This window comes from Scyliorhinus torazame, chromosome 3 (genome assembly GCF_047496885.1).
Source record: "Scyliorhinus torazame isolate Kashiwa2021f chromosome 3, sScyTor2.1, whole genome shotgun sequence".
Classification (NCBI taxonomy): Eukaryota; Metazoa; Chordata; class Chondrichthyes; order Carcharhiniformes; family Scyliorhinidae; genus Scyliorhinus; species Scyliorhinus torazame.
Genome location: NC_092709.1, coordinates 99,895,378 through 99,921,207, shown reverse-complemented (window position 1 = coordinate 99,921,207; position 25,830 = coordinate 99,895,378). Strand labels below are relative to the sequence as shown.

The 25,830-nt window shown below is 46.3% G+C and overlaps 1 protein-coding gene across 10 annotated transcripts in view; it reads right to left on the bottom strand.

The window, feature by feature from the left end:
* Window positions 1-25,830, bottom strand: part of fbxw7 (F-box and WD repeat domain containing 7) — a 572,031-nt gene that overhangs the window by 178,590 nt on the left and 367,611 nt on the right. The window contains exon 1 of one of the 10 annotated variants that reach the window (XM_072496061.1): window positions 909-1,269. The exons of the other annotated variants lie outside the window; for them this stretch is intronic. Within the exon in view, the coding sequence (XP_072352162.1) occupies window positions 909-1,013 (105 nt within the window). The 5' untranslated portion in view covers window positions 1,014-1,269. Of the gene's footprint in view, window positions 1-908; window positions 1,270-25,830 lie in introns of those variants that run through there. 10 annotated transcript variants of the gene reach the window in all.

The window sequence follows — 25,830 nt, the reverse complement described above, 5'->3', positions numbered from 1 at the left end:
ATAGTATAGCAAACTGAAAAAGATTTCAAACCATTAGCATTGGGCTAAGTTTTTTTTGTTTTTCATTTTGGCCAACCCCCCAGTTGACACATCGACAAAATGCTTTCTAAACTACAACATCTAAAAATGAGAGTCACCATGAAAATACTGTATTAATATTCATATTCAGAAGATCAATATAATTTTTCACCATATAAAGTGGACACATTGGGAAAAGGTTCCAAATGTATTAGTGTCCTTTACAGCATTATAAATATATTAGATCTTGTGACGGAGAGCATAGGACACAAATAAACAAAAATGCAAGGTATTCTTTAAAGCCTCCCACACAAAGCATCAGCGCATTCACTGAAAGTATAAGTTTTATTACATGACTGCTAGTTTCAAATATAAAACATTGTTCATACCAACAACATTAGTTGAAAGGGCAAATAAGCATTACTAGTTTTACGAAAGACTGCCTTGATCAAATCTTGGGGCAGATATTTATTTTATCTTTTGAATTAGCATGAATATAAATAGTGGACTTCTTCAAGTTGTTAATTCTATAATGTTGATCGCTATTACAATTGCAAATATATTGTTCGTGATCAGCAGTATCAACAATGTAGATTTTAGATTTGAATAAGTCATTAATAAGTACTATGGTACAGAGTATCCATCCACTAAACAAAAAAAACTCAGCTTACTTTAGACCAAGAAATTACAGAATCTAAACATGGGTTTTACTTCCCCTCCACCCTCAACAAACACTGCTGTTAAACAACATGCTTCTGTTTATCACAAGTCTCTAGACTTGTAGGGTAGTTATACAACACTCATGTTTCTCAACATAAATTACACTGCAACAAAGTACAGGTTACTACTAAGCAACAGAAACAGTTTTACAGCAACAACACTTGACTCACCCGTCTGCGACAGCAGGGAAGGCCCTGGGTGATGATATTGATGGCGATGTTCATGTTAAACATACTGAGCACCGTATGGTGCGATAAAGGTTCTTTCTTGCTCATCAAGTAAGCAAAAACTGAAGCATGGCTTGAAATTGTAACATTTTCATGCTGATGTTTAAGAATTAATTATATGAAGTGCAATAAAGTCCTATTTTGCAAGCCATTGTGGCCTTCTATATCTAAACACTGCAATATGTAAAAAGGGCAAGGGAATCCCAGGGCCTGCTGCCTTTCTCAAGATCTTCTCCCAACAGCTACAAAGTTCAACCCACTCCCCAGTCAATAAGCTTTGAAGTTCGAATTCTCACAGCACAGCCAAACACAGGCCGGCATGACTATAAACTACTTCTGTAGCTGACATCACTGGAGACGATTGCCAATCCTGCAGCTGATATAGCTTTAAGCATGCCATCCACAAGGGCCACCCTTCTGGCATACAGTATTTTGGAAAGCTAGGTTGATTACCCAGGGAATGCATACTGCCTGGTTATGTTTTAAATTCCTACTGATATGTGATATCAACATGTGATTGCCCAATCCAAAGCCTGCACATGGCTCACCCAAGTACCAAACACCGTAGCACAGACTGCTTAGTGTCTAGCTTTTTCAATGTCTGTGAAATTTAGGGGTCAAATGCAGGGAAAATGAAGTTCACAAAACATAATAAAGAGTATATATCTGACAACAATGTAACATCATGCATATATTAGAAACCAAAGACAAATACATATTTTGAAGGACAAAGCAAGAGTCAACTCCTATCAGCTCTTTTCATTGCACGCTACTGAACTAATTGTAAATAATTTGAAAGAATATTTTTTTCAGAAATCGGTTTAGAATAATCACAGATACAACCAAAAACACCACAAACAGCTGTATAGCTTTTCATGACTCGCAACTCTCCAGAAAAGCACCTGTTAGTTCTAGTCTTTTGCTCTTTCCTCATCTGATCTGTAGGTGAACTAAACCAGTCTTTGTTAGATCTTTTAAAGTACATTGTGGAGTGATTTGGTAGCATCAGTTATAACCACAAAATGCTTGTGACATCTACAACCTAACTAATTTATCAACATGATAATAATCTTTGATAATAATAATCTTTATCGTCACAAGTAGGCTTACATTGCAATGAAGTTACTGTGAAAAGCCCCTAGTCGCCACATTCCGACGCCTGTTCGGGTACACAGAGGGAGAATTCAGAATGACCAAATTACCTAATAGCACGTCTTTCGGGACTTGTGGGAGGAAACCAGAGCACCTGGAGGAAACCCATGCAGACACGGGGAGAATGTGCAGACTCCGCACAGACAGTGACCCAGCCGGGAATCGAACCTGGGATTCTGGTGCTGTGAGGCTACAGTGCTAACCACTGTGCTACCATGCTGGCCCGTTGCATCCCAGTAATGACATTGCATTTTTAAACTTATTTCTACTAATCTCACAGGGGACCCAAGTTTAAAGCTGAACTCTTCCAGAGTTACGAGAGTAATTTAAAACATTAACATTGCAAGAAAGGTATAAATAACTCTTCCTTGCCCCTCAGAACTAAGTTCTGCTGCTTAAATGGGGTGTAGCAATGAAGATTGGATGCAGAACACCTCCCCCACCCCGAGGGCTCCTATTTGAATTGATCCCTTACATCTTCAACTCAGTATCCCAGGCTGTCATTGTATTTCCGCAATGGTTCAGTTGTGGTATTATGTCATGCCAAAAGGACTCATTTAATTTCACAATCTCAGAAAATTTCAACCAGAGCCAAAAAGCGATTCTCCAGCTGAACTCAATTTTCCTGGGTTTGGAGTGGGAAAAAGTCAGCCAGATATTCCTGCTCCTGAATGCAGGGTATTATTAAACGTTATCGTACTTCATATTGTAGCAGTATTGCCTTTAAATCAATAGGTCGAGGCTTCATGCTCCACTGTTTAGGTCGGCAAAAATGGTACAACTGCATTCCTTGCTTCTCCTGAAACAGTTGTTTATATTCCGTGGTTAGCATTCCTTCTCCAAGAGGAGGTCCCGTTTACCATTCGCAGTGCCTCACTCCATACTCCCCAATTGATCTCCATTCCCAACTCCGCTTCCCATTTCTCCTTGATCTTCACCACCCGTTCGCTTCCCTGCTACCCCAGCCACTAATATATATCCCCAATTCTTCCCTCCCCTTCCACATCCGGAAGCAGCAGTCGCTCCAGCAGGGTGTATCCCGGCAATCTAGGGAACCCCTTCCAGACCTTTCGTGCAAAGTCCCTAAACTGTAGATACCTGAACTCACTACCCGCCGGCAGCTCTACCCTCCCCCTTAGCTCCTCCAGACTGGCGAACCCTTCCTCCAAATACAAATCCCGCACCTTGACCAGCCCCACTTCCCTCCACCTCCTGTATACACTATCCATTCGCCCCGGCTCAAACCCATGATTCTCGCACAGCGGCGTTAGCACCAACATCCCTGCCACCCTAAAATGCCTCCTCAGCTGATTCCATATCTTCACCGTGGACTGCACCACTGGGCTCCCTGAATACCTACTCGGAGCCATTGGCAATGCTGCCATCACCATAGCCCTCAAACTAGAATTGAGCCTGATACAGTTTAAGGTGGTGGACAGGGTGCATATGACTTGGGCGAGAATGAGTGGGTTATTTCAGGGGGTAGCAGATGAGTGTGAGATGTGGGCGGGGGCCAGCGAATCATGCGCACATGTTTTGGGGTTGTGAGAAATTGGGAAGATTCTGGGCGGGAGTGTTCGCGGTCTCAGCCGGGATAGTGGAGGAGGAGGTGGACACAAACCCTTTGGTGGCGATATTTGGGGTTTCAGACAAGCCGGAGCTCATGGAGAGGAGGAAGGCCGATGTCTTGGCCTTCGCCTCTCTGATTGCATGGCGACGAATGTTGCTGGAATGGCAGTCGGCATCGCCACCTGGGGTAGCAGCATGGTTGGGTGACCTGTACGACTTCCTGCGGTTAGAGAAGATGCATGAGTTAAGGGGCTCAGCAGGGGAGTTTGAGAAAAGGTGGGGGGTGTTTGTGACCATGTTTGAGGAGCTGTTCCTCGCTGGTACAATTATTTGTTGTACATGACACGTTGTGTCAATTGCTACATAATATTAATTTGCTTCGAAGAGTCATACAGACTCAAAATATTAACTTTGTTTCTCTCTCCACAGATGCTGCTGGACCTGAGTTTTTCCAGCATTTCTTGTTTTTATATTTTCTTGTACGTTCATGGAATGTGGGAGCCATTGGCTAGGCCAGCATTTATTGAGGGGCCCTAATTTCCTTTGACAAGGTGATGGGGAGCTACCTTCTTGAACCGCTGCAGTTCCTGTGGTGTAGGTAGATCCACAGTGCTGTTATGGAGGGAGTTCCAGGATTTTGACCCAGTGAGAGTGAAGGAATGGCCATATGGTTCTAAATCAGGATGGGGAGCAACTTGGCTGGGACCTTCCAGGTGTCCCCATGTGTCTGCTGCCCTTATCCTTTTAGATTGCAGCCGTTGTGGGTTTGGAAAATGCTGCCAAAGGAGCATTGGTGAGTGTCTGCAGCGCATCTTGTAGATGGTACACACAGCTGCCACTATTAGTCAGTGGATGGAGGGAGTGAAAGTATGTGGAAGGGTGCCATTTAAGCAGGCTGTTTTGTCCTGGATGGTGCTAGTGCGTTGTTGGAGCTGCACCCATCCAGGCAAGTGGAGAGTATTCTACACACTCCCGAGTTGTACCTTGTAGATGGTGGACAATCTTTGGAGAAAGTGAGTACTCAGCACATGATTCCTAGCCTCTGATCTGCTCTTGTAGCAACAGCATTTTTATGGCTATTCCAGTTCAGTTTGTGGTAACCCCTATGATGTTGATAGTAGGGAAAGGTGGTGGCATAGTGTTACTGTCATTGGGCCAGTATTCCAGACATCTAGGTAATGCTCCCGGGGGCCAGGTTCAAATCCTACTATGGTAGAACTCGGAATTCAATAAAAATCTAGATCAAAAAAATTTAAATGATGACCATGGAACAATTATCGTAAAAACCCATCTGGTTCACTGATGTCCTTTAGAGATGACAATCTGCTGTCCTTTCCAGGTCTGGTCTACATGTGACTCCAGAGCCACAGAAATGTTTAGATTCTCTCTTTAATTTTTTTAATGTTATCTTGGCAGACGCTTATAGAAAATGTAGAACATAGAAAATACAGCACAGAACAGGCTAATTTTATCCTCGTACATTGTTACCACACCCTGGGCAGGTGTGCGGTCAATTCCAGCCCCACTTGGCCCGGAGTCAAAACACAAGTGAATTAACCAATAATTCTTATAAAAATTCTCGAAGTCTTTGGCCCTTAGCTTCCCAGTAATTGCAGTCACCAGGTTTGTATGTTGAAACACAATTACTGTTTATTTATAACATAAATAAAGATTAAATATGCAGCAAATGCAAATGAATAACATCAAGCTAACCTACTACCCCTTTAACCATCTCACTCTCTACCCCCACACAAAACAGACAAACACAAAGGCAAGGGGGAGGGGAGAAAGAAGGGGTGAAAATAATAAGGGTGATGGTCAAAATATAAGAGCCTTTGCTTCCAAAGATGTATTCTGTGGCAGGCCTTCCTCACAGCACGCTTGTTGATCAAAGTCCTTGGTTTGCAGCTGGTAATGGTCTTTAGAGTCCTTCATTCAGTACAGTACTTTCAGGCAGCAGGCTTCTGGAGAATCACTTGAGGTCTTTTCAAACTGGGCCTTCAGCTTGAGGTGCGCATTCAGGCCTATTTCTTTCTTGAGACACTATCTCACATCAAACCCTGCTTCCAGCTCATGGTTTGACTTCAAGCATCTGCAGTCTTGAGAGAATGACACCATGATTTACTGGAAAGAGCACAGTGGCCTTATGGAGAAGATTAGTCAGATCTTTTTGGAGCGAATTAATCATAACCCTCCATCCAAGCTGCAGAATCAAAAGTGAAATTAAAAACACAACACTTAACTCAGAAACATTCCAGTGGGATCTGATCCAATCACCACATGTTACTGGGCAAGCACAGCCTTTTTGGTCCAGTCACTGGCCACCAGCCAAATCAAACCTAGTTATTACTGACACTGGCCAATCGGCAATCACCAGTCTAAGTCAGCACAGCCTTCTGGATTCTGCCGTTGGTATTAAAATTACAGGCTACTTTGCCTTAGAAGTCACAGTTCCATTAAACATCCATGGATAGCACTGGGACTACGGCGCTGAGGACCCGGGTTTAAATCCCGGCCCTGGGTCACTGTCCGTGTGGAGTTTGCACATTTGCCCTGTGTCTGAGTAGGTTTCACCCCCACAACCCAAAGATGTGTAGGGTAGGTGGATTGGCCACGCTAAATTGTCCCTTAATTGGAAAAAAAAATAATTGGGTATTCTAAATTAAAAAAAAAAAAAAATCCATGGATCAAAATACAACGAGGAAAATAAAAGAAAGGCAAATAAGGGAATAAATGAGAACGAACAGGAAGGACTCTTATAACACCCACTAAAATTACATAGCCGGGAAGAACTACGTAAGGAATTAAAGTTGCCAGCTTTTATTTGATATTCTTCAACTGCTTAACCAATCCATGTTTCAGTTAAGAGGATAGTGTGTGTCCAGGCTGTCAATGGAATTTGACTTTCAGATCGGTGTTGGATTGGCCCACCTGTTAGCAATTTCTGCAGTTGTTCTGTAGGTACTCAGCTGCTTGTGGCGCCACAAACCTTAAATCCCCATTTATTGAAGCTCAAGGATTTAATGAGTATTTAAAGTTAGTAGATATTTTAAAAAGCCAACTCTGCTTCCTGTCAAGGTATTGTGTCAGACGGTTCTGCCCCTCTCCTTCAAATCAATCCCTTGCAAGATCAATCCCTCCAGAACAATAATCTCGATCCAGGTCAACACCCCAGTGCAGCACTGAGGTTGCGCTGGAGTGAAAAGCAGTGGTGATAGCATTACGTTTTTCATTTTAATGACATAATTAATTAACTGAGTTTTTAAAATGCTTTCAACCGACCATATCTTTGTGGAAACCCTCATTATTACGACAATTTAAAGACATAGGGTGCGATTCTCCAGAAAGATTTCAAAGTGTAGTAGCGAGAGGGAACTGCTGCGAGCTTCCCAGCTCTTGGCCTGGTGAGGCCGGCAATGCAATGCAACGCTAATTGGTCCACTTAACGAGGCCTCACACTGCGCAAATGAAGGCTCGTCAACTGATTCGCCAGTACCGCATTCGCCTTCCACCTCCTCCATCCCCGCTTACAAGATCAGCACTTGCTCAGCTAACCCCACTCAGCTCGCAGCCATGGCGCCGAGATGCCCAACCAAGGTTTGGAGATGCGGACCTGGGGAGGCTGCTAGAAGCAGTCGAGGCCAGGAGGGCTGACCTGTTACCCCCAAGGGACCCGGAGGGTGAGCCACAGGGCAGCCAATGTCGCCTGGGATGAAGTGGCAGTGGCTGTCAGCTCGGGAAGTGTGATCAGGAGGACTGGCCGCCAGTGCCGCAAGAAAGTCAACTACCTACACCAGGCAGCATGGGTGAGTTGACATCAATGCCCCCTCTCCCACCCCAAGACCTTCCTGCTCCCACGTGAGCATCACCCCTCAACAGTTCATGCGACCTCCAACCATCCTCACCCCACCCCACCAACACACCACACCCCACCCCCCCATCACTGTGTCTCCACAGGGGAAGCTCAGCCACAATCGCTGGGAGAGGGCCCAGTCTGGCAGAGGGGTGCTGGACATAAGAATCCTCACGGCCTTTGAGGAACGGGCCCTGGAGATGGCGGGCTTGGCCGAGGACAGAGCAGTCATCAATGCGGTGGTAGGCGCATGCTGCAGAGCTAAGTATCCACCGGGCCCCACCTAGTGGACCTGTCAAACATTAGTTGTTATTGCCATACACACTGAACCATCCCTCCCACTGATCACATGTACATTCCTCTGCAGGTCCTCCAGCCGTTAGCGCCAGCCCTGTGGCTCCCTCCACTGCCTCCCATGAGACCACCTCGGAGGAGAACTCCACCAGCGCAGAGCCACACACCTCGGTGGGCAACGTCAGTGATCAGGCTTCTGGGGCACAATCTGGCGAGCACCACACAGTTGCTGACGTACATCAGGTGGAGGCAGTACCGCCTAGGTGAGGTGTCCAAGGTGTGGCACAGTCGCTGACAGCCATGGCTGAGGGCCTCGGCAGAATGTCCGACTCGCTAGGGGATGTCACCCAGTACCAGGCTTATCTTGATGAGGTGCTGTGGGACATGTCCTGGTCTCAGGTGGGAATGGCTGAGGCTCTGGAGAGCTTCTCCCAGTCCCAGTGGGCATTGCCGAGGAACTGCAGAGCATGTCCCAGTCACTGAGGAGCATCGCCCAGGACATTGACACAATGGTGCAGACATTCGTGAGCCGCCAGGGCTGGCAGAGCCAGACGTTGCAGGGGCAACCGGGGCTCGAACCAGCTGCCACTCCATTCCGAGGTGAACACCAGGGTCCTATGGGCAGCAAGAGGTGAAACGGCGCTGGGTGCCAACCCAGACCCATCCCATAGAGGACACATGCCAGGGGCATCGAAGGCAACAGGACGTGGTAAGCAGCTGGCTGCCACCACCTCTGATGTGCATCCTGAGGACACACCTAGATGTAACGGTAAGGCTGTAGCTGCTGAAAATGGCTAACTCCCGAATAGAATGGCCAAACCTCGATTTAAAATGGCGAACGGAAGAGGCTGATGGGAAAATCAGCCAACAGGACTCAAACAGACAGCTGCAGGTAAAACAGTGTATTCGCCTCTGGAGAAGCCAGACCAAATCGATACCTGCAGCCATCAACATAACAACACCCCAGCCATCTGCATATAAAGTAGCAATCCCGGGAACAATATGCTATAAATTAGTAACACAAAGCCGACCCAGACCTTTCGGCGCCAGCAGAAGCTGACACAAAGAGAGGTAAACGACCACCCCTCGATCAAGGAATCGCTCCAGCATTGGAGAATATCGAACCAAGTGATTGGGACCAAGTCCAATCACTTGGAACCAGGTACAAGGTCCGCCCCGAGAGGCGGGAAGCCCCTGGGGACTATAAGAATAGGGGCCAAGTTCAAATCGACCCTTCTTCCCTTCTCCTCCCGGCTGCACCCTTCTTCACTCTCTCCAACAACGGCCGAAAGAAACGTAAGTCTTACTCCAACGATCGCTACCAGATAGACACTCCTGACTATCGACCTGTACCAGCTTTGAATCCCGCAGGCTCAGAACCCATACGAAAGGCCATTCGTTTCCCTGACCTGGTGGGCCATTTCCAAAGTTAAGTATTGGCCTGTTAGTTGTAGGAAGTAGCTTAGAAGTAGAATTAATGTATAAATATTGATTGCTGTATATGATAAATGTGCGTTGATTTAACTCTTACTAAGCGGTGTGTTTGATTATTAATCATTACTCGGACTTGAACCACGTGGCGGTATCAGAAAGATACCTGGCGACTCAAGAGCAAAGGTGACAGAACAAGAGCCATTAAACTAAGGCTAAAACGAGCAACAAGGCAAGGAAGGCAAAGCATGTTGAAAAATAGTACATAGATGGTGAGTGGAGGGGTGAGGGAGTGGGGCATTTGGACACCTGTGAAACATTCAAAACCCTTCACTAGAATCAGTATAATGCCTCTGTCACTTACGTCTGGCATGCTGGCTGACCTCCCAACCGGTGGCCCATCTCCCTCTCTCTCTCTCTTCCCCCTCCCCCCCCCGCCCCCCCCCCGCACTGCATGCAGGGGTCAAACCCAGCCGCTCAGTGGGTTATCACCTCCCTGCCCTCGACAGTGACCCGCTAACAGTGGTGACACAGTCCCAGCACCCTGGAATGATGTTACATACACTGGGAGGGTGTGAAATGGGGAGGTGGGGCAAAGGGAATGTAGCGATGATGGACCATGCCACGTCCTAAGTGATGTGGGCGAGTATGAGGGCCTCCCTGGCCCTCTGGGGTTGCTGGATCCTTGCCGCTACTGCATGTCCTCCAGCCCTGCTGGGCCGTCACTTCCTCATCATCCTCCTTTTCAGTGGCCACATGTTCCTCATTCCCCAACTCCAGCACGTCGCCTCACTGCTGTGCCAGGTTGTCGAGGACACAGCAGACCAACACCAGAGTGGTGTACTGCAGGGCACCACAGGAGCGGTTGGGGCATCAGAAGCGCATTTTGAGCAGTCTGGTACACCGCTCAATGACAGACCGGGTGGCCACATGGGCCTCACTGTCTTGGGTCTCCGGTTCGGTCTCCGGCCTCCGTACTGGCGCCAATATCCAGGTCCTCAGTGGATACCCCTTATCCCCCAAGAGCCAGCCGGACATCCTTGGTTGGTCCTCGAAGAGGCCGGGGAGGTCTGACCACCACAGGATGAACTGTCATGCACACTCCCAGGGAAGTGTGCACACACGTGCATGATCTGCATGTGGTGGTCACACATGAGCTGTGTGTTCAGGGGGTATGTTCAGGGGGATGGACTGGGCACTGATTCGCACCCCGTTGCACTCGCCCACCCTCCGGTCATCGACATGTCCCCAGATCGTCTGGGTGGTCGGATAATGGCTGCAGTATCCGTGGTGTGGCCTCCCGCAGTGTTCAGGCACAGTATCCAGGCATCAGTCTGATTGGGATGCTAGGCAAGAACTCCCACATGCTACATGGCCCGCCCACCCACGGGAATCAACTTGGGATGAGTGAAGTGCTCACTTAACCACGATTGCCAAATCAGCAATAGCCTTCAGCCGCTCGGCCAGTGGCCTCAGCAGTCGGTAGGGGTTATGGGCAGTCGGTGGGGCAGACAGGGACAAGGGTTCCCCCCCCCCCCCCAACTTAAGTGGTGCCCCACCCCATCCGAGGCAGGCCTAGTGCCCCCGGGCTCTTTCTCGTGAGCAAAGGTGGCTATCTCAGCTCCCCGCAGAAGCCCTTCCTCCAGGTTCATGTTTTTAAAAAGGAGTACTAATCGTGCCCACTTGCTGGGGAGGCCGCCGAATCACAGCCCGTTGGATATGGGGTGGCTCCTGTTAATTGTGTGCAAATAGGGCTTAAGTGGTGATAATTGGCTTCTCGCCAAGTTAGGCAGGATCCTGATTTCACCTACGGGAGTGGGCCGATTGCATTGCAAACTGTTTGGCACCTGGCATGGTTCTCGATTTTGGCCTCTCCCGCTATTCACTGGCCTCGTTCCGCTCGAGTGAGAGCCTAACGAGGCCAGAGAATCGCGCTCAGTGGGTCACAACCCATATTCACAGCCATCCCCTTGTCCTTGCCGTCGCATGTGGCCTTGCTATTTCTAATGTATCATCACACTTATGATCATCTTTGATTACTTTCTTGCATCACTCTCGATGAGCATCTTCCTTCCATGTCCCAACTCTACTTCTGTGCCTACTCCTGGATTATACTATCTCCCAGTGCACTTACAGCTGCACTTTCGAAATCCAACATGCCTCATTCACAATATTTCTACGTCTATCAATTTGTTCAACCTCATCTTCACCAACTTTGATGACATAGTGACATAGCCCCTACTAAAACTATTGTTATCTGTATGCTGCCCCTCAATATAATCTGAAAACAGATTTAGTTTCCACATGTACACCGACAACACCCAGTTCTACCTCACCACCACCCCTTTTGAATCTTCCACTGTTTCTAAATTCAGTTTGTTTGTCTGACAAAGTACTGAATGAGCAAGAATCTCCTCCAATTAAATATGGAGAAAACAAAGCAGACTTCATTCAGTCGCTGCTATAAATCCCAATCGTTAGCTACAGGCTCAATTCCTCTCCCAAAGAACGGTCTTGAGGCTGAACCAGGTTGTTCATAACCCTGGTGACATATCTGGCCTCAAGATGAGCTTCCAATCATATATCGACACCGTGACCTAGATCCCATATTTCCACCCCTCCTAGTGCCTCATCTCAGCTCATCTGTTGCTAAAACTGTCGTCCATGCCTTTGTTACCTCTGGACTTAACTATCCCAAAGCACTCCTGTCTGGCCCCCGATATCCAAGTAGGGCATTAGAATTTCTGTTGCCCGAGTCAATATTTGCACCAAGATCTGTTCACCACCAATCACGCCTGTGCTCGCTGACGTTCACTGTTTCCTGCTGAAACAATGTTTTGGTTTTAAAATGTTCACGTTTTAAAAATCTCTCTTTGGCCTTGCCATGCCATATCTCTGCAATCTCCTGCCCACAACTCTCAGATGTCTGCGTTTCATCTAATTCTGGTCTCGAGCATCTGATTTTATTTGCTCCACGATTAGTGTCCGAATCTGCAGCTGCCTAGTGCCTGAGCCTCTGGAATCCCTCGCTAAATCTCTCTGCCTCACTTTCTCTTTTAAGATTTCCTCCAAACCTACCTCTGTCATCTTCCTTTTAAAAAAAAATAATCTTTATTGTCAGAAGTAGGCATACATTAACACTGCAATGAAGTTACTGTGAAAAGCCCCGAGTAGCCACACTTGGCGCCTGTTCGGGGACACAGAGGGAGTATTCAGAATGTCCAATTCACCTTTTGGGACTTGTGGGAGGAAACCAGAGCACCCGGAGGAAACCCATGCAGACACGGGGAGAACGTGCAGATTCCACACAGATAGTGACCCAAGCCAGGAATCGAACCTGGGACCCTGGAGCTGTGAAGTAACAGCGCTACCCACTATGCTACCGTGCTTGCCCTTTAATATCTCCTTAAGTGGCTCACTCCATACCGTATCAAAATTTGCTTTATAACTCTCCGGTGAAGCACCTTGTGGTATTTTGTTACATTAAAGGCACTATAAAAACAACTTTCTGTTGCTATTGTGGGGTCAGTTTCAACAAGTTTGCTGCTGACACAAAGCATTACCTCTCCATCACCTCTCACAAATCCTCTACTGTTCGTGTTGCCAGGCTGCGTGTTCAATAGTCACTCGTGAAAAAGTTACAATTTACTTACTATGAAGTCTAAAGTAATCATATTTGGCCTTCTCCTGAAACTAAAGTGCATTCAGCACCCATTGCATCCCCTCCCCATTACTGTCCGAAGATGAATCAGAAAATCTGCAATTACTGTGTCTGATCTGAACCAGAGTTTAACTACTGATCCCACATCCAAAGAAGGCGGTCAGCATCCAACTCTGTGAAGTTACCTGCTTCCACCCTTGCTTCAAACCAATGACTCAAATTCTCACATATGCCGTTGTCACCTCCTGATAACTATTTCAATGCCTTCTTGGAAGACCTTCCATCTTCTACCATCTGTAAACTTTAGATCATTCAAAATTACACTGCCCATATTCTATCGTGCACCAAGTCCTGCTCACTGAAATGCAATTCTGACTCCTCATGCCTATAATTTAAAATCTGCATTTTCAACATAAAGTCTGCACCCTTTCCTTTCTTGTCTCAAACGCCTCCAGCCCCATATAAGCTTCAAGAACTAAATATTCCTCCAACTCAGGCCTCTTAGGAATATCCCACTTCCTTTGCCCCATTAGTGTCAGGCATGTTCTGAATGCCTGCCCCAAAACCCCTCAATTTTTAAAATGCTCTTCAAAACCCACTTCTTTGAGCAAACTTTAGGTCACTCCTAATATTGCTCTGCATCACTTTTTATCCGATTACACCTCTGAAGCACCATGGGATGTTTTTTACATTCAAGATGTGATCTAAATGCATCCTGTTGTGGGCAGATTGAATAATGTTTAAAATTAATTGCTTTTGTATAATTAATGTGTATGTAATCTTACCAACGGTAACCTATATGTATTAGTCTCAAAAGGTTGTATTTTCTACTTTTTGGATAGCGATGGCAACAAATGGGACCCATTCCACAAGATTGAATGTATAACGTACTACAATAACAGGCCGATTGTTAAAGGTAATAATGCAAACCCATGTATAGTGCTTCAAAGGATGCAGGGATTTTCTGTCTTATGGAAACACCCTCTGAACTAGACAGGTGTTGTGGAAGAAGTCAAATTACAACAGCATCATCTGTGGAACTGTAGTTTAGGTGGACACCATTATTTGAAGTTCTCTTGGCTAGACAGCTGGTTCGTGATGCAGAGCAAGGCCAGCAATGCAGGTTCAATTCCTGTACCGGCTGAGGTTATTCATGAAGGCCCACCTTGCCCCTTGCCTGAGATATGGTGATCCTCAGGTTAAACTAGGGGCTTTTCACAGTAACTTCATTGCAATGTAAGCCTACTTGTGACAATAAAGATTTTTTTTAAAGTAGTCAGCTCTCCCCCTTAAAGGGGAAAGCAGCCTATGGTCATCTGAGACTATAGAGACTTTACCTTATCTTTAATGCAATATAACATTTCCAAGGTGTATCACAGGAGTATTGCAGATCAAAATTTGACACCAACCAACTAAGGAAATACTAGGACCGACGACCAAAAGCTTTGTCAGAGTTTTGTTTGAAGGATCGTTTTGAAGGAGGAGAGAGAAATTGAGGCGGAGAGGTTTAAGGAGACATTTCTTGAGCTTAGGGCCCAGTCTGCTGAAGGCATGGTCATTAATGATGCAGCAATTAAAAATAGGGATGCGCAAGAGGCAAGAATTATTATGAGTGCAGGTATGTCAGAGGACTGTGGGCCGAAGGAATTACAGCGATATGGAAGAACAAGGCCATGGAGAAATGTGAAAACACAGACAAGAATTTTAAAATCAAGGGGCGGGATTCGCTGACCCCTCGCCGGGTCGGAGAATCGCCGGGGGCTGGCGTGAATCCTGCCCCCGCCGGTTGTCGAATTCTCTGGCACCAGATATTTGGCGGGGGTGGTAATCGCGCCACGCCGGTTGGCGGGACTCCCCCGGTGATTCTCCGGCCCGCGATGGGCCAAAGCCCTGCTGCTGGAATGTCTGTCCCGCCGGCGAGAATCAAACCACCTCTCTTACCGGTGGGACAAGGCGGCGCGGGCGGGCTCCGGGGTCCTGGGGGGGCGCAGGGCGATCTGGCCCCGGGGGGGTGCCCCCACGGTGGCCTGGCACACTCTTTTCCTTCCGCCTTCGCCATGGTCTCCACTATGGCGGAGGTGGAAGAGACCCCCTCCACTGCGCATGCGCGGGGATGCCGTAAGCGGCCGCTGACGCACCCGCGCCGCACGGCAAAGTCATTTCCGCGCCAGCTGGCGGGGCACCAAGGCCTTTCCCGCCAGCTGGCAGGGCCGAAATCAGTCTGCCGCGGGCCTAGCCCCTCAAGGTGAGGGCTCGGCCCCTCAAGATGCGGAGAATTGTGCACCTTTGGGGCGGCGCGATGCCGGACTGATTCACGCCATTTTTGGCGCCGGTCGGCGGACATCGCGCCGATTGCGGAGAACCCCGCCCAAGGTGTCGCCTGATCAGGAGTCAAAATAGGTTAATGAGGACACAGGGATCAGGGGTAAAGCGACATTGGAGGAGTAAGCAGGGTTGGAGTGCAGCAGTATTTTGAATGATCTCAAGTTTACCAAGGGTAAAAAACGGAGGCCAACAGCAGTACTTTGAAATAGTAAATTCAGAGGTAACAAAAGCATGGATAAGGGTTTCAGCAGATGAACTGAGGCAGGAGCAGTTAGGCAATTTTGCTGAGATGGAAATAAGCAGTCTTAGTGGTTACACATTTGTGGTCAGAAGTTCATTTTAGGGTCAAATATGTCACCAAGGTTCCAAACAGCCTGGTTCAGCCTCAAGATAGTTACCAGGCAGAAGGATGGGAGTTTATGGCAGGAGCCAAAGACAACAGCTTTAGCCGTGCCAATATTTATTTGTATGTCAGGCAAATAGACTGATAATTTAGCAATGGTGGAGCAGTCGAGAAAGGTAATAGTGAGATAACGCTAGGCGTCATCAATATACATGTGAATTCTAATGCTGTTTTCAGATGATATCACCAAGGAGCATCAATCACATTGGTGAAAATAAGAAGGGGGATAATGGACAGATTGTTGGGGAATACCAGAGTTAACAGTGTGGGATTTTGAAGCGAAGCCATGACAAGTGTTACTCTGGTAACGATTAGGCATTTCAGGATGGTTATTCCCTGGAATTTTTTTCAGCAGCCCTCTCATTCCCTACATTAACACGACTTTCTTTTTCTTAACTGTAACTTACTTCCACTGTTAAAAATGTCCAGTCAGAAGATTGTACCAAGGCCTTCACTGTCATTATGACATTTTACTCACAGCACAAAGCATCTCCTTAAGATTACTGAGCAGTAGGTCACTCATTTTTGCTGATGTTGGTGTAGGACCAGTGCTAAATGGTGACTTTAATAAGGAAGTATAGATTAGATGATTTATAACATTTTTCACTGCCTTAACATTGTTGCAGCTTTGCATACAAAAGCAACATTGCCTTCATTATCCATCACTTCCCCTTTAGGCCTTATAGGATCAGATGCTGTTCCCTACATCGAAGTCTCTCATCTGGGCTTTGGACTAGAAGAAGTGGCAGCATTGGAACTCCAAGTAACAGTCACAGCACCAAATTGACTACAATAAAATGACAATTTAAAACGCCAAGGTGTGCTGCAAAGAGGTTCTCTATGTTGAGTTTCACTGCCTCGAAGAATGAGGAAAAATCATACGTGAAGCAAGTAACTTGACATTTACCTCATTCAGTCAAACTCCACGTGAAACAGATGTAGCATGATATAGAGGAGGTACTCCAGTCAGTCCATCTTATGCCAACTCTACACCATCACAATATCCAATTGTCATCTCAATGATTCTACAGATGTTGCTTTGAACTAGCGTACTCAGAGCCATTCTGTGTGTTCACCGTCCTGTGAAGACAATCTATTTGATTTATTTGGCTCCCTCTTTCTCACACGAGTGCAGAACAGCCCTTGTGTTTTTTATTCAGCCTACACTTCAAACTTAACTTGAAACATTGCTCTGGACCCATTTTTTACTCACTTTGAATAATCATATGACTGTGTGGAGTTTGCACTTTCTCCCCATGTCTGCGTGGGTTTTCTCCGGGTGCTCCGGTTTCCTCCCACAGTCCAAAGGTGTGCAGGTTAGGTGGATTGGCCATGTTAAATTGCCCCTTCGTTTCCAAAAGGGTAGGTGGGGTTACTGGGTTCCAGGGATAGGGTGGAGGCGTAGGGTGCTCTTTCCAAGGGCCTGTGCAGACACGATGGGCCGAATGGCCTCCTTCTGCACTGTAAATTCTACGATTCTATGAATTCAGGAGATTCGTGTCTAAACAGGTGTGTCTCCACCACCTCTCATAGCCTGTCAAACTGTTTTCCCGCTCTAACGGGGAGTCCACCAATCAGACCTTGATGTTGTTTTGAATTGCCTGCTGAGGGAGCCTAACTGCAAATTTTGAGCTACCAAGGCTCGGATTCTGTTCCCATGGTGTACCCACCATGATGGTCACCTTTCCATATGGGGCCATCCCATTGGCTGGGGTTTCATGCTGCAGTGCTATGTTTTAATTTAAAGTCCGCCTCTGGCCACACTATTTAATTGCAGGAATTGATTATGATACCAAAATGAATTGCGAAAATAGTTTAACAAGGATTAATATGCTACATATGGAGGTACTCATTATTTCTTTCTCCTCAATTTTTTTTTTTTTTTAACTTCAATGGACATAGGGACCACCTGCAGTACCTGCATCAACTGTGGTCCGTGGACCACAGGTTAGGAACCACTGCAATAGATAATAAGAGTTCAGAAGGACTCAGACAAACTGGTGAAATGGGCAGATACAATACAGAGAAATGTGAAATTAAACATTTTGGGAGGAAGAATAAGGGAGTAATTGTACATTTAATGTTCAGTTTTAACAACAAACAATTTTAAAAGGGGCACAGAAACAGAGACCTGGGGGTGCATATACAAGCCATAAGGGTGGCAGGACAAGTTCAAAAGGCTTTGAAAAAAGTTTGGCTCCTTGGCTTTATCAATAGGATCCGTGTACAAATGTAAGGAAATAATGTCAAATATTTATGAAACGCTGATTAGGCCTCAGGTGGAATACACTGTTAATTCTGGGCGCCACACTTTAGGAAAGATATCAAGGCCTTAGAGAACAGAACAGATTGATGAGAATGGTACAAGAGATTAGGGACTTCAGTTACATGGACAGACAGGAAGAAGCTGTGATTTTTCTCCAAAGAAAAGAGAAGGTTCGGGGAGCTCAAAATCATGAATTTCTTTTTAGACTAAGTGAAGAGAGACTGTTTTCAGCGGCTGCAGGGTCAGTAACCCGAAGACATACATTTTATGGTGATTGGCAAAAGATACGGAAATAACATGTCAGGTGACTTTTATTTTGTTTCCAAATCGCAGCAAATTGTTCTGCTGTTGAATGCATAATTATACTTGAAAATGAGATGCAGATTTAATAATATATTTCAAAACAAATACTAATAAATACAGGAGCGTGGGAAAACAGCAGCAATGGTAATAAAAATAATTCACAAGGTCCACAAATAGCCAACCCAAGCAAAATGGCCTGAACAGTCTCCGTCTTTGCTGAAGTCGATATTAAACAAAGAAAAGTACAGCATAGGAACAGGCCTTCGGAGCTCGAAGCCTGCACCAAACATGTTGCCCCTCTAACCTAAAACCTTCTACACTTCCAAGGCCCATATCCCTCTAATCCTATCCTATTCATGTATTAAGACGTCACTATCGTACCTACTTCCACCACCTCCTCCGGCAGCGAGTTCCAGGCAGGCACCCACTACTCTCCGAGTAAAACACTTCCCTCACACATCTCCTCTAAACTTTGCCTCTTGCACCTTAAACTTGTGTCCCCGCATGAACAAATACAAAAAAAAGTCTCGAGTAGCTACATCTGTTCGAAGTCTATCCCCATTTAGTATGATGTGGAGTTAGCACAATTGCTTCACAGCTCCAGGGTCCCAGGTTCGATTCCTGGCTTGGGCCATTATCTGAGTGGAGTCTGCATGTTCTCCCTATGTGTGCGCGGGTTTCCTCCGGGTGCTCCGGTTTCCTCCCACAGTCCAAAGATGTGCGGGTTAGGTGGATTGGCTATGCTAAATTGTCCTTAGTGTCCAAAATTGCCCTTAGTGTTGGGTGGGGTTACTGGGTAATGGGGATAGGTGGGGTTACTGGATAATGGGGATAGGGTGGAGGTGTGGGCTTGGGTAGGGTGCTCTTTCTAAGAGCCAGTGCAGAGTCGATGGGCCGAATGGCCTCCTTCTGCACTGTAAATTCTATGATGCCGGCGTTGAACTGGGGGGAGCACAGCAAGAAGCCTTACAACACCAGGTTAAAGTCCAACAGGTTTGTTTCAAACACTAGCTTTCGGAGCACGGCTCCTTCATTCACCTGAGGAAGGAGCAGTGCTCGGAAAGCTAGTGTTTGAAACAAACCTGTTGGACTTTAACCTGGTGTTGTAAGACTTCTTACTGTGCCCATTTAGTATGGTGGTAGTGCCACACAACACGATGGAGGGTATCCCCATTGTAAAGACGGGACTTTGTCGCCACAAGGGCTATTTGGTGGTCACTTCTACCAATACTGTCATGGACAGATGTAGCTGCAGCAGGCAGGCTGGTGAGGATCAGGTCAAGTATGTTTTCCACTCTTGTTGGTTCCCTCACCAGCTGCTGCAGTCCCAGTCTAGCAGCTATGTCCTTCAGGACCCGGCCAGCTCGGTCTGTGTTGGTACCACTGAGCCACTCTTGGTGATGGACGTTGAAGTACCCCAAGCAGCAAGTGATATTCAACATGGAAGAGTACTGATTCATCAGCTGATGGTGGCCTGTACATGTAATCAGTAGGTTTCCTCGCCCTACTTGACCTGAAGTCATGAAACTTCATGGGATCCAGAGTCGATGTTGAGGACTCCCAGGCAGCTCTTGCCCGACATTATACCACAATGCCGCCACTTCTGCTGGGCCTGTCCTGTTGGTGAGACAGAACATACCCAGGAATGGTGGTAGTGGTGTCTGGGACATTGTCTGTCAGGTACGATTCTGTGAGTATGACTATGAATATGGCCAGCTCTCCCAATTATCGCACAAGCTCCCACATAAGGAGGACTTTGCAGGGTCGACAGGGCTGGGTTTGCACCATTGTTGCCTTTGTCGTTGCCGGGTGGTCCATCCGGTTTCATTCCTTATTTCTGTTTTCGTAGCGGTTCCTTACATCTGAGTGGCTTACTAGGCCAAATTGCTATGGATCTGGAGTCATATGTAGGATAGATGGCAGATTTCTTTCCCTAAAGGACATTAGTAAATAAATGGTTGCGCCAGCATTTATTGCCCATCCCTAACTACCCTTGAGGGAGCAGTTAAGAGTCACCTGTAGGCCAGACCAGATAAGGACGGCAGATTTCCTTGCCTGAATTAGGGCATTAGTGAACCAGATGTGTTTTCTGACAATCGACAATGGTTTCATGGTCACCATTAGACTTTTTTAATTCCAGATTTTTATTGAATTCAAATGTCATCACCTGCAGGGGCGGGATTTGAACCCGGGTACCCAGAATATTACTCTGGGTGTCTGGTTTACTAGTCCAGTGACAATACCACTAGACCATCGCCTTCCCCTAGGTATCCATGAGGAGCTGTGGGCCATCAGCAGCAGCAGAATCCATGAGGCGCTGTGAGCCATCAGCAGCAGAAGAATTGTATTCAATCACAATCTGCAACCTCATGGCCAGACATATCCTCCACTTTACCATTACCATCAAGCCAGGGGGTCAACCCTAGTTCAATGAAGAGTGCAGGAGAGCATGCCAAAAATGAGTTGTCAACCAGGTGAAGCTACAATACAGGACTACTTGTGCGCCCAACAACATAAACAGCAAGTAATAGACAGAGCTAAGCAATTCCAGAAAAAAACAACAGATCGAAGCTCTGCAGTCCTGCCACATCCAGCTGTGGATGGTGGTGGACAATTAAACAATCCACAAATATCCCCATCCTTAATGATGGAGGAGCCCAGCACGTATGTGCAAAAGTCAAGGCTGAGGCATTCGCAACAATCTTTAGCTAGAAGTGCCGAGTGGATGATTTATCTCGGTCTCCTCTGGAGGTCCCCAGCATCACAGATGTCAGTCTTCAGCCAATACGATTCACTCCATCTGATATCAAGAAACGGCTGAAGGCACTGAATACTGCAAAGGCTATGGGCCCTGACAATATCCCAGCAATAGTACTGAAGAGTTGTGCTCCATAACTTGCCGCACCCTTAGCCAAGCTGCTCCAGTACAGCTACAACATTGGCATCTACTTGGTAATGTGGAAAACTGCCCAGGTTGTCCTGTACACAAGAAATAACAGCCAACTCTCCATCATCAGTAAAATGATGGAAGGAGTCATCAACAGTGCTACCAAGCAGCGGTTACTCAGCAACAACCTGCCCAAGGATGCTCAGTTTGGGTTCCACTAGGGTCACTGAGCTCCTGACTTCATTACAGCCTTAGTTCAAACATGGACAAAAGAGCTGAATGCCAGAGGTCAGGTAAGTGGCTGCCCTTGACATCAAGGCAGCATTTGACCGAGAATGGCATCAAGGAGTCCTAGCTAAACTCGAATCAATGGAAATCAGGGGTAAAACTCTCCGCTGGTTGGAGACATACCTAGCACAGAGAAAGATGGTTGTGGTGGCTGGAGGTCAATCATCTCAGCTCCAGGACATCACGACAGGAGTTACTTAGTGTAATGTCTTAAGGCCCAATTCAACTTCAGCTGCATCATCAAGGTCAGAAGTGGGGATGTTTGCGGATGACGACACAATATTCAGCACCATTCTGGACTCCTCAGATAATGAAGCAGATAATGTCCAAATGTATCAATACCTGGACAATATCTAGGTTTGGGCTGACCAATGCCAAGTTACATTCATGCCGCACAAGTGGCAGGCAATGACCATCTCCTACATGAGAGGATCTAACCACTGCCCCTTGACATTCAATGGCATTACCATCGTGGAATCCCCCACAATCAACATTCTGTGGATTACCATTGATCAGAAACTGAATTGGACTAGCCATATTAATACTATGGCTACCAGGGCAGGTCAAAGGCTAGAAATCCTAAGCGAGTAACTGACTTCCTGACCCTCCAAAGCTTATTCACCATCTACAAGGCACAAGTCAGGAGTGCAATGGAATACTCTCCACTTGCCTGAATGAGTGCAGCTCCAACAACACTTCAGAAGCTTGACATCATCCAGGACAAAACAGCCGGCTTGCCTGCTCCCCCTTCCAGAAACATTCAAACCCTTCACCACCGACGATGCACTACAGTAATTCACCAAGATTCCTTAGACAGCACCTTCCAAACCCACGACCACTACCATCTAGGAGGACAAGAGCAACAGGTATCTGAGAACCTCGCCATCTGAGGTTCCCAATCCAAGTCACTCACCACCCTGATTTGGAAATATAGCGCCATTCCTTCACTGTCGCTATGGAACTCTCTCCCTAACAGAACTGCGGGTGTACCTATACCACAGGGACTGCAGCGGTCCAAGGAGGCATCTCACCACCACCTTCTGAAGGGAAACTAGGGATTGGCAATAAATGCTGACCTAACCAACAACGCCCATATCCCGCAAATTCATTTTTAAAAAGTAAACTTTTGGGGCATTCTGGTTGACCTCAGCAGAGGAACCAGAAGCAGTCGGAAGCATTACTTTGTGAGTAAATAGTTTGTGAAGGTGCAGCATGCTGATGGTAATCTAATGTAACCCAGAATCGAAATGCTCAAATCCAAGGTTGGTAACTTGTGAACGTGAATTCTAAAAGTTGGATCAGGTCTTAGCCATGGTTCAGTGGCAGTACTCTCATTTATGAGTCAGAAGGACATGTGTTTAAATCCTATTCCAGAGACTTCAGCTTGACACTCCAAGTGCTGTACTGAGTGGACAATGCTGTCAGAGATACACTCTGCACGTGAGATGTTACCCAAGGTTTCAGCTGCCTTCTCAAGCAGAACCCAGGGCACTTTTCAAAAAGGGGTGGAGAATTCTTAGTGTCCTGGCCAATATTTATTCATCAACTAACATCATGAAACAGCTCACAAATGATCTGCCTTGTTTGCTTGTATAACACTAACCACACTTCAAAAGTAGTTAATAGGCAGTGAGAGTACTTTTGAGTTAGCAACGATAATGAACGGGAAGACAAGGTGGTCAAATTCTCTCTTACTGGAGATGATCATTGCCTGGCACTTTTGCAAATGTTACATGCTACTTATTAGCCTAAGCCTGAAATGTTGTTCAGACGTTGCTATATGAACACAGACTGCTTCAGTAATGGAGAAGTGCCATAAGTGCTGAACACCGTGCAGTGAACATCCCTACTTCTGACCTTATGTTGGAGGAAAGATCACTGATGAAGCAGTTGAAGATGTTTGCACCTGAGACTCTACCCCGAGGAACCCTGCAGCAATGTAATGAGGTTGAGATAATTGACGTCCAACAACCACAATCAATTTTCTTTGAGCCAGGTTTGTCTCCAAGCAGTGGTGACGTTTTCCCAATGACTTCAATTTTGATAGGGTTCCTTGATACCACAGTGGATCAAATGTGACCTTGATGCGAAGGGCAGTCAACATCATCCCACCTTTGGAACTTTGTTCTTTGTCCATGTTTGGACCAAGTTTGTAATGAGATCTGGAGTTGAGGGCCCCACCAGAATGCAAATTGAGCATTGATAAGCAGGTAATTTCTGCGCAAATGCTACTTGATACCGTTGTTGATGACGATATCCCTCACTTTGCTGATGGTCAACGTTAGACAGATGGGGTGAAATTTGGTCGGATTGGATTTTTCCTGCTTTGACAGAACATACTTGAACAATTTTCAATATTGGCAGGGAGGTGCCAGTTCTGTAGTTGTATTGGAATAGTTTAGCTAAGGGCATGGCAATTTCTGAAACAGAAGTCTTCAGAACTACATCTGGGTAGTTGACAGGACCCACTTAGCACTTTTGACGGAATAAAGGGGAAAAAAACAAACAAAAATGTACATAAGAGTTACAACATGAGCAGAGAGGAAATTGTTAAATAAAGTGCTTATTTCCCAAGTACAACATTGCTGTCTTGTGCATGACATTGTAATTTATTTGTACATGGAGGTGGAACAAACTGTTGACGACATGAATGATGGAAATTTCTGTTATCCCACACTCTCCACCAAAGATAAACTGTTAATGACTGAGCAAGTCAATGTTAATGGTCTGATGGATGTATTCAGTGCTTAAGCTGCAAAATGAGATATTCAGATTTCATTAAGGATTGCATCCTTGTTTGTTACTGATGGGGAATCTCATTCAACTCACTTTAGTTCTTTAAACCAAAGACATCCTAAAAGTGCCCTATTTTAGCATCTGTCTCTAAACCAATTAATTGAAAGCGGTGCCTTCTCTAATCTTCATTGCCTTCTCTAATCTTCCTTGTGTCTATTCCATACTTCAACTACACTGTGTAAATAATTTCCTGTCATTCATCCTAGATTTGCTTTGTACTAATTTGAATATTTTCCTTCTTCAGCTACACTGGCAATTCAATTTGTGGGTGTCTAATTTTGGCTGCTTCCTTTTCCTCACCTGTATATTGCCATTTGGCACATCATCCATCAGCTTGGAGTCAGCTTCTACATACATGAAGTTACCAAGCTGCATCTGCTCAACACTCAAATGTTTTAGGATTCCATCCTCTCACCTGCATTTTTCCTTCAAAACTCATGTAAGTCTATCTCTTAGAGAATAAACTAATTCAGGCGCTGGGAGGCTGGTGTAGTTTACTGCGCAAAAGGTTGCAGAGAGGAAGTGGAATGAGGAGGAACCATGTTCCATGGTCACTGTGTCTTTGAGCATGTGAGTTGGCTTGGTTATTAATTGAAAATATGAAGGAAGCAAAATAAGAAATAGAAAACTCGAACTGGAGGATTTCAGGCACTCAGTAACGTCTGCATCTTTTACTCTCTCAGATGCCCATTTCAGCACAGATTCTGTTTGCAGTCATTGATAACATATTCCATAATCTGCCTCTGCATCCAAAGAATAAGCTGATAAATCAGACCCATTGTGGCAAGTGGTTAGCACTGCTGCCTTGCAGCGTCAGGGACCTAGGTTCGATTCCAACCTCAGGTACCTCACTTTGTGGAGTTTGCACATTCTCCCAGTGTCTGCGTGGGTTTCCTCTCACAGTCCAAAGATGTGCAGGTTAGGTGAATTGGCCATACTAAATTGCCCCTTAGGGAAGGACTTCCGGTGATGTCTATGAAGGAATAGGTCGCACATTTGGTGGCTCCCGCTCGGGTCGGAACTTTGGACCTTTTCCCCCGATTTTTTGTCGAATCTGAAGTGGAAAATTGATGTTGGATGCAACGGTGACGAGGAATCCTACATCAGTGCATGGAGAAGCGGACCAGGAGTGCTCGCAAAGAAAGAAATAGGTGAACGGAAAAGGCTTGGGCTGAGGCTGCAACGGGAGAAAGCATGGCGGAGGACCGGAATTCTGGTTCGACCACCCAGCAGTCGACGGAGCAGTTGATGCAGTTTATACAGGAGGGCTTCGCCAACCAGAAACAGGAATGCTTGGACCCGATTAAGGAGTCGATTGCGCGACTGGAACTCAGACTGGATGCTCAAGATCAGGCGATCCAGAAAGTGGAGAAGGCACTAACTGAGCAGTAGGAGCACCAAGCTGCAGTGAAGTTGGAGGTGGGAATGTTGAGAGACCAACAGAAAAGGCTCCAGGAGAAGGTGGAGGATCTAGAGAACAGGTCCTGCCAGCAGAACCTGAGAATCGTGGGTCTCCCGGAGGGATCCGAAGGAACGGATGCAGGGGCATACATAGCGACTATGTTTGAGAAGCTACTGGAGGAGGGGACGTTCACCCGACCCTTCGAGATGGACAGGGCGCACAGGGCGCTAGCGAG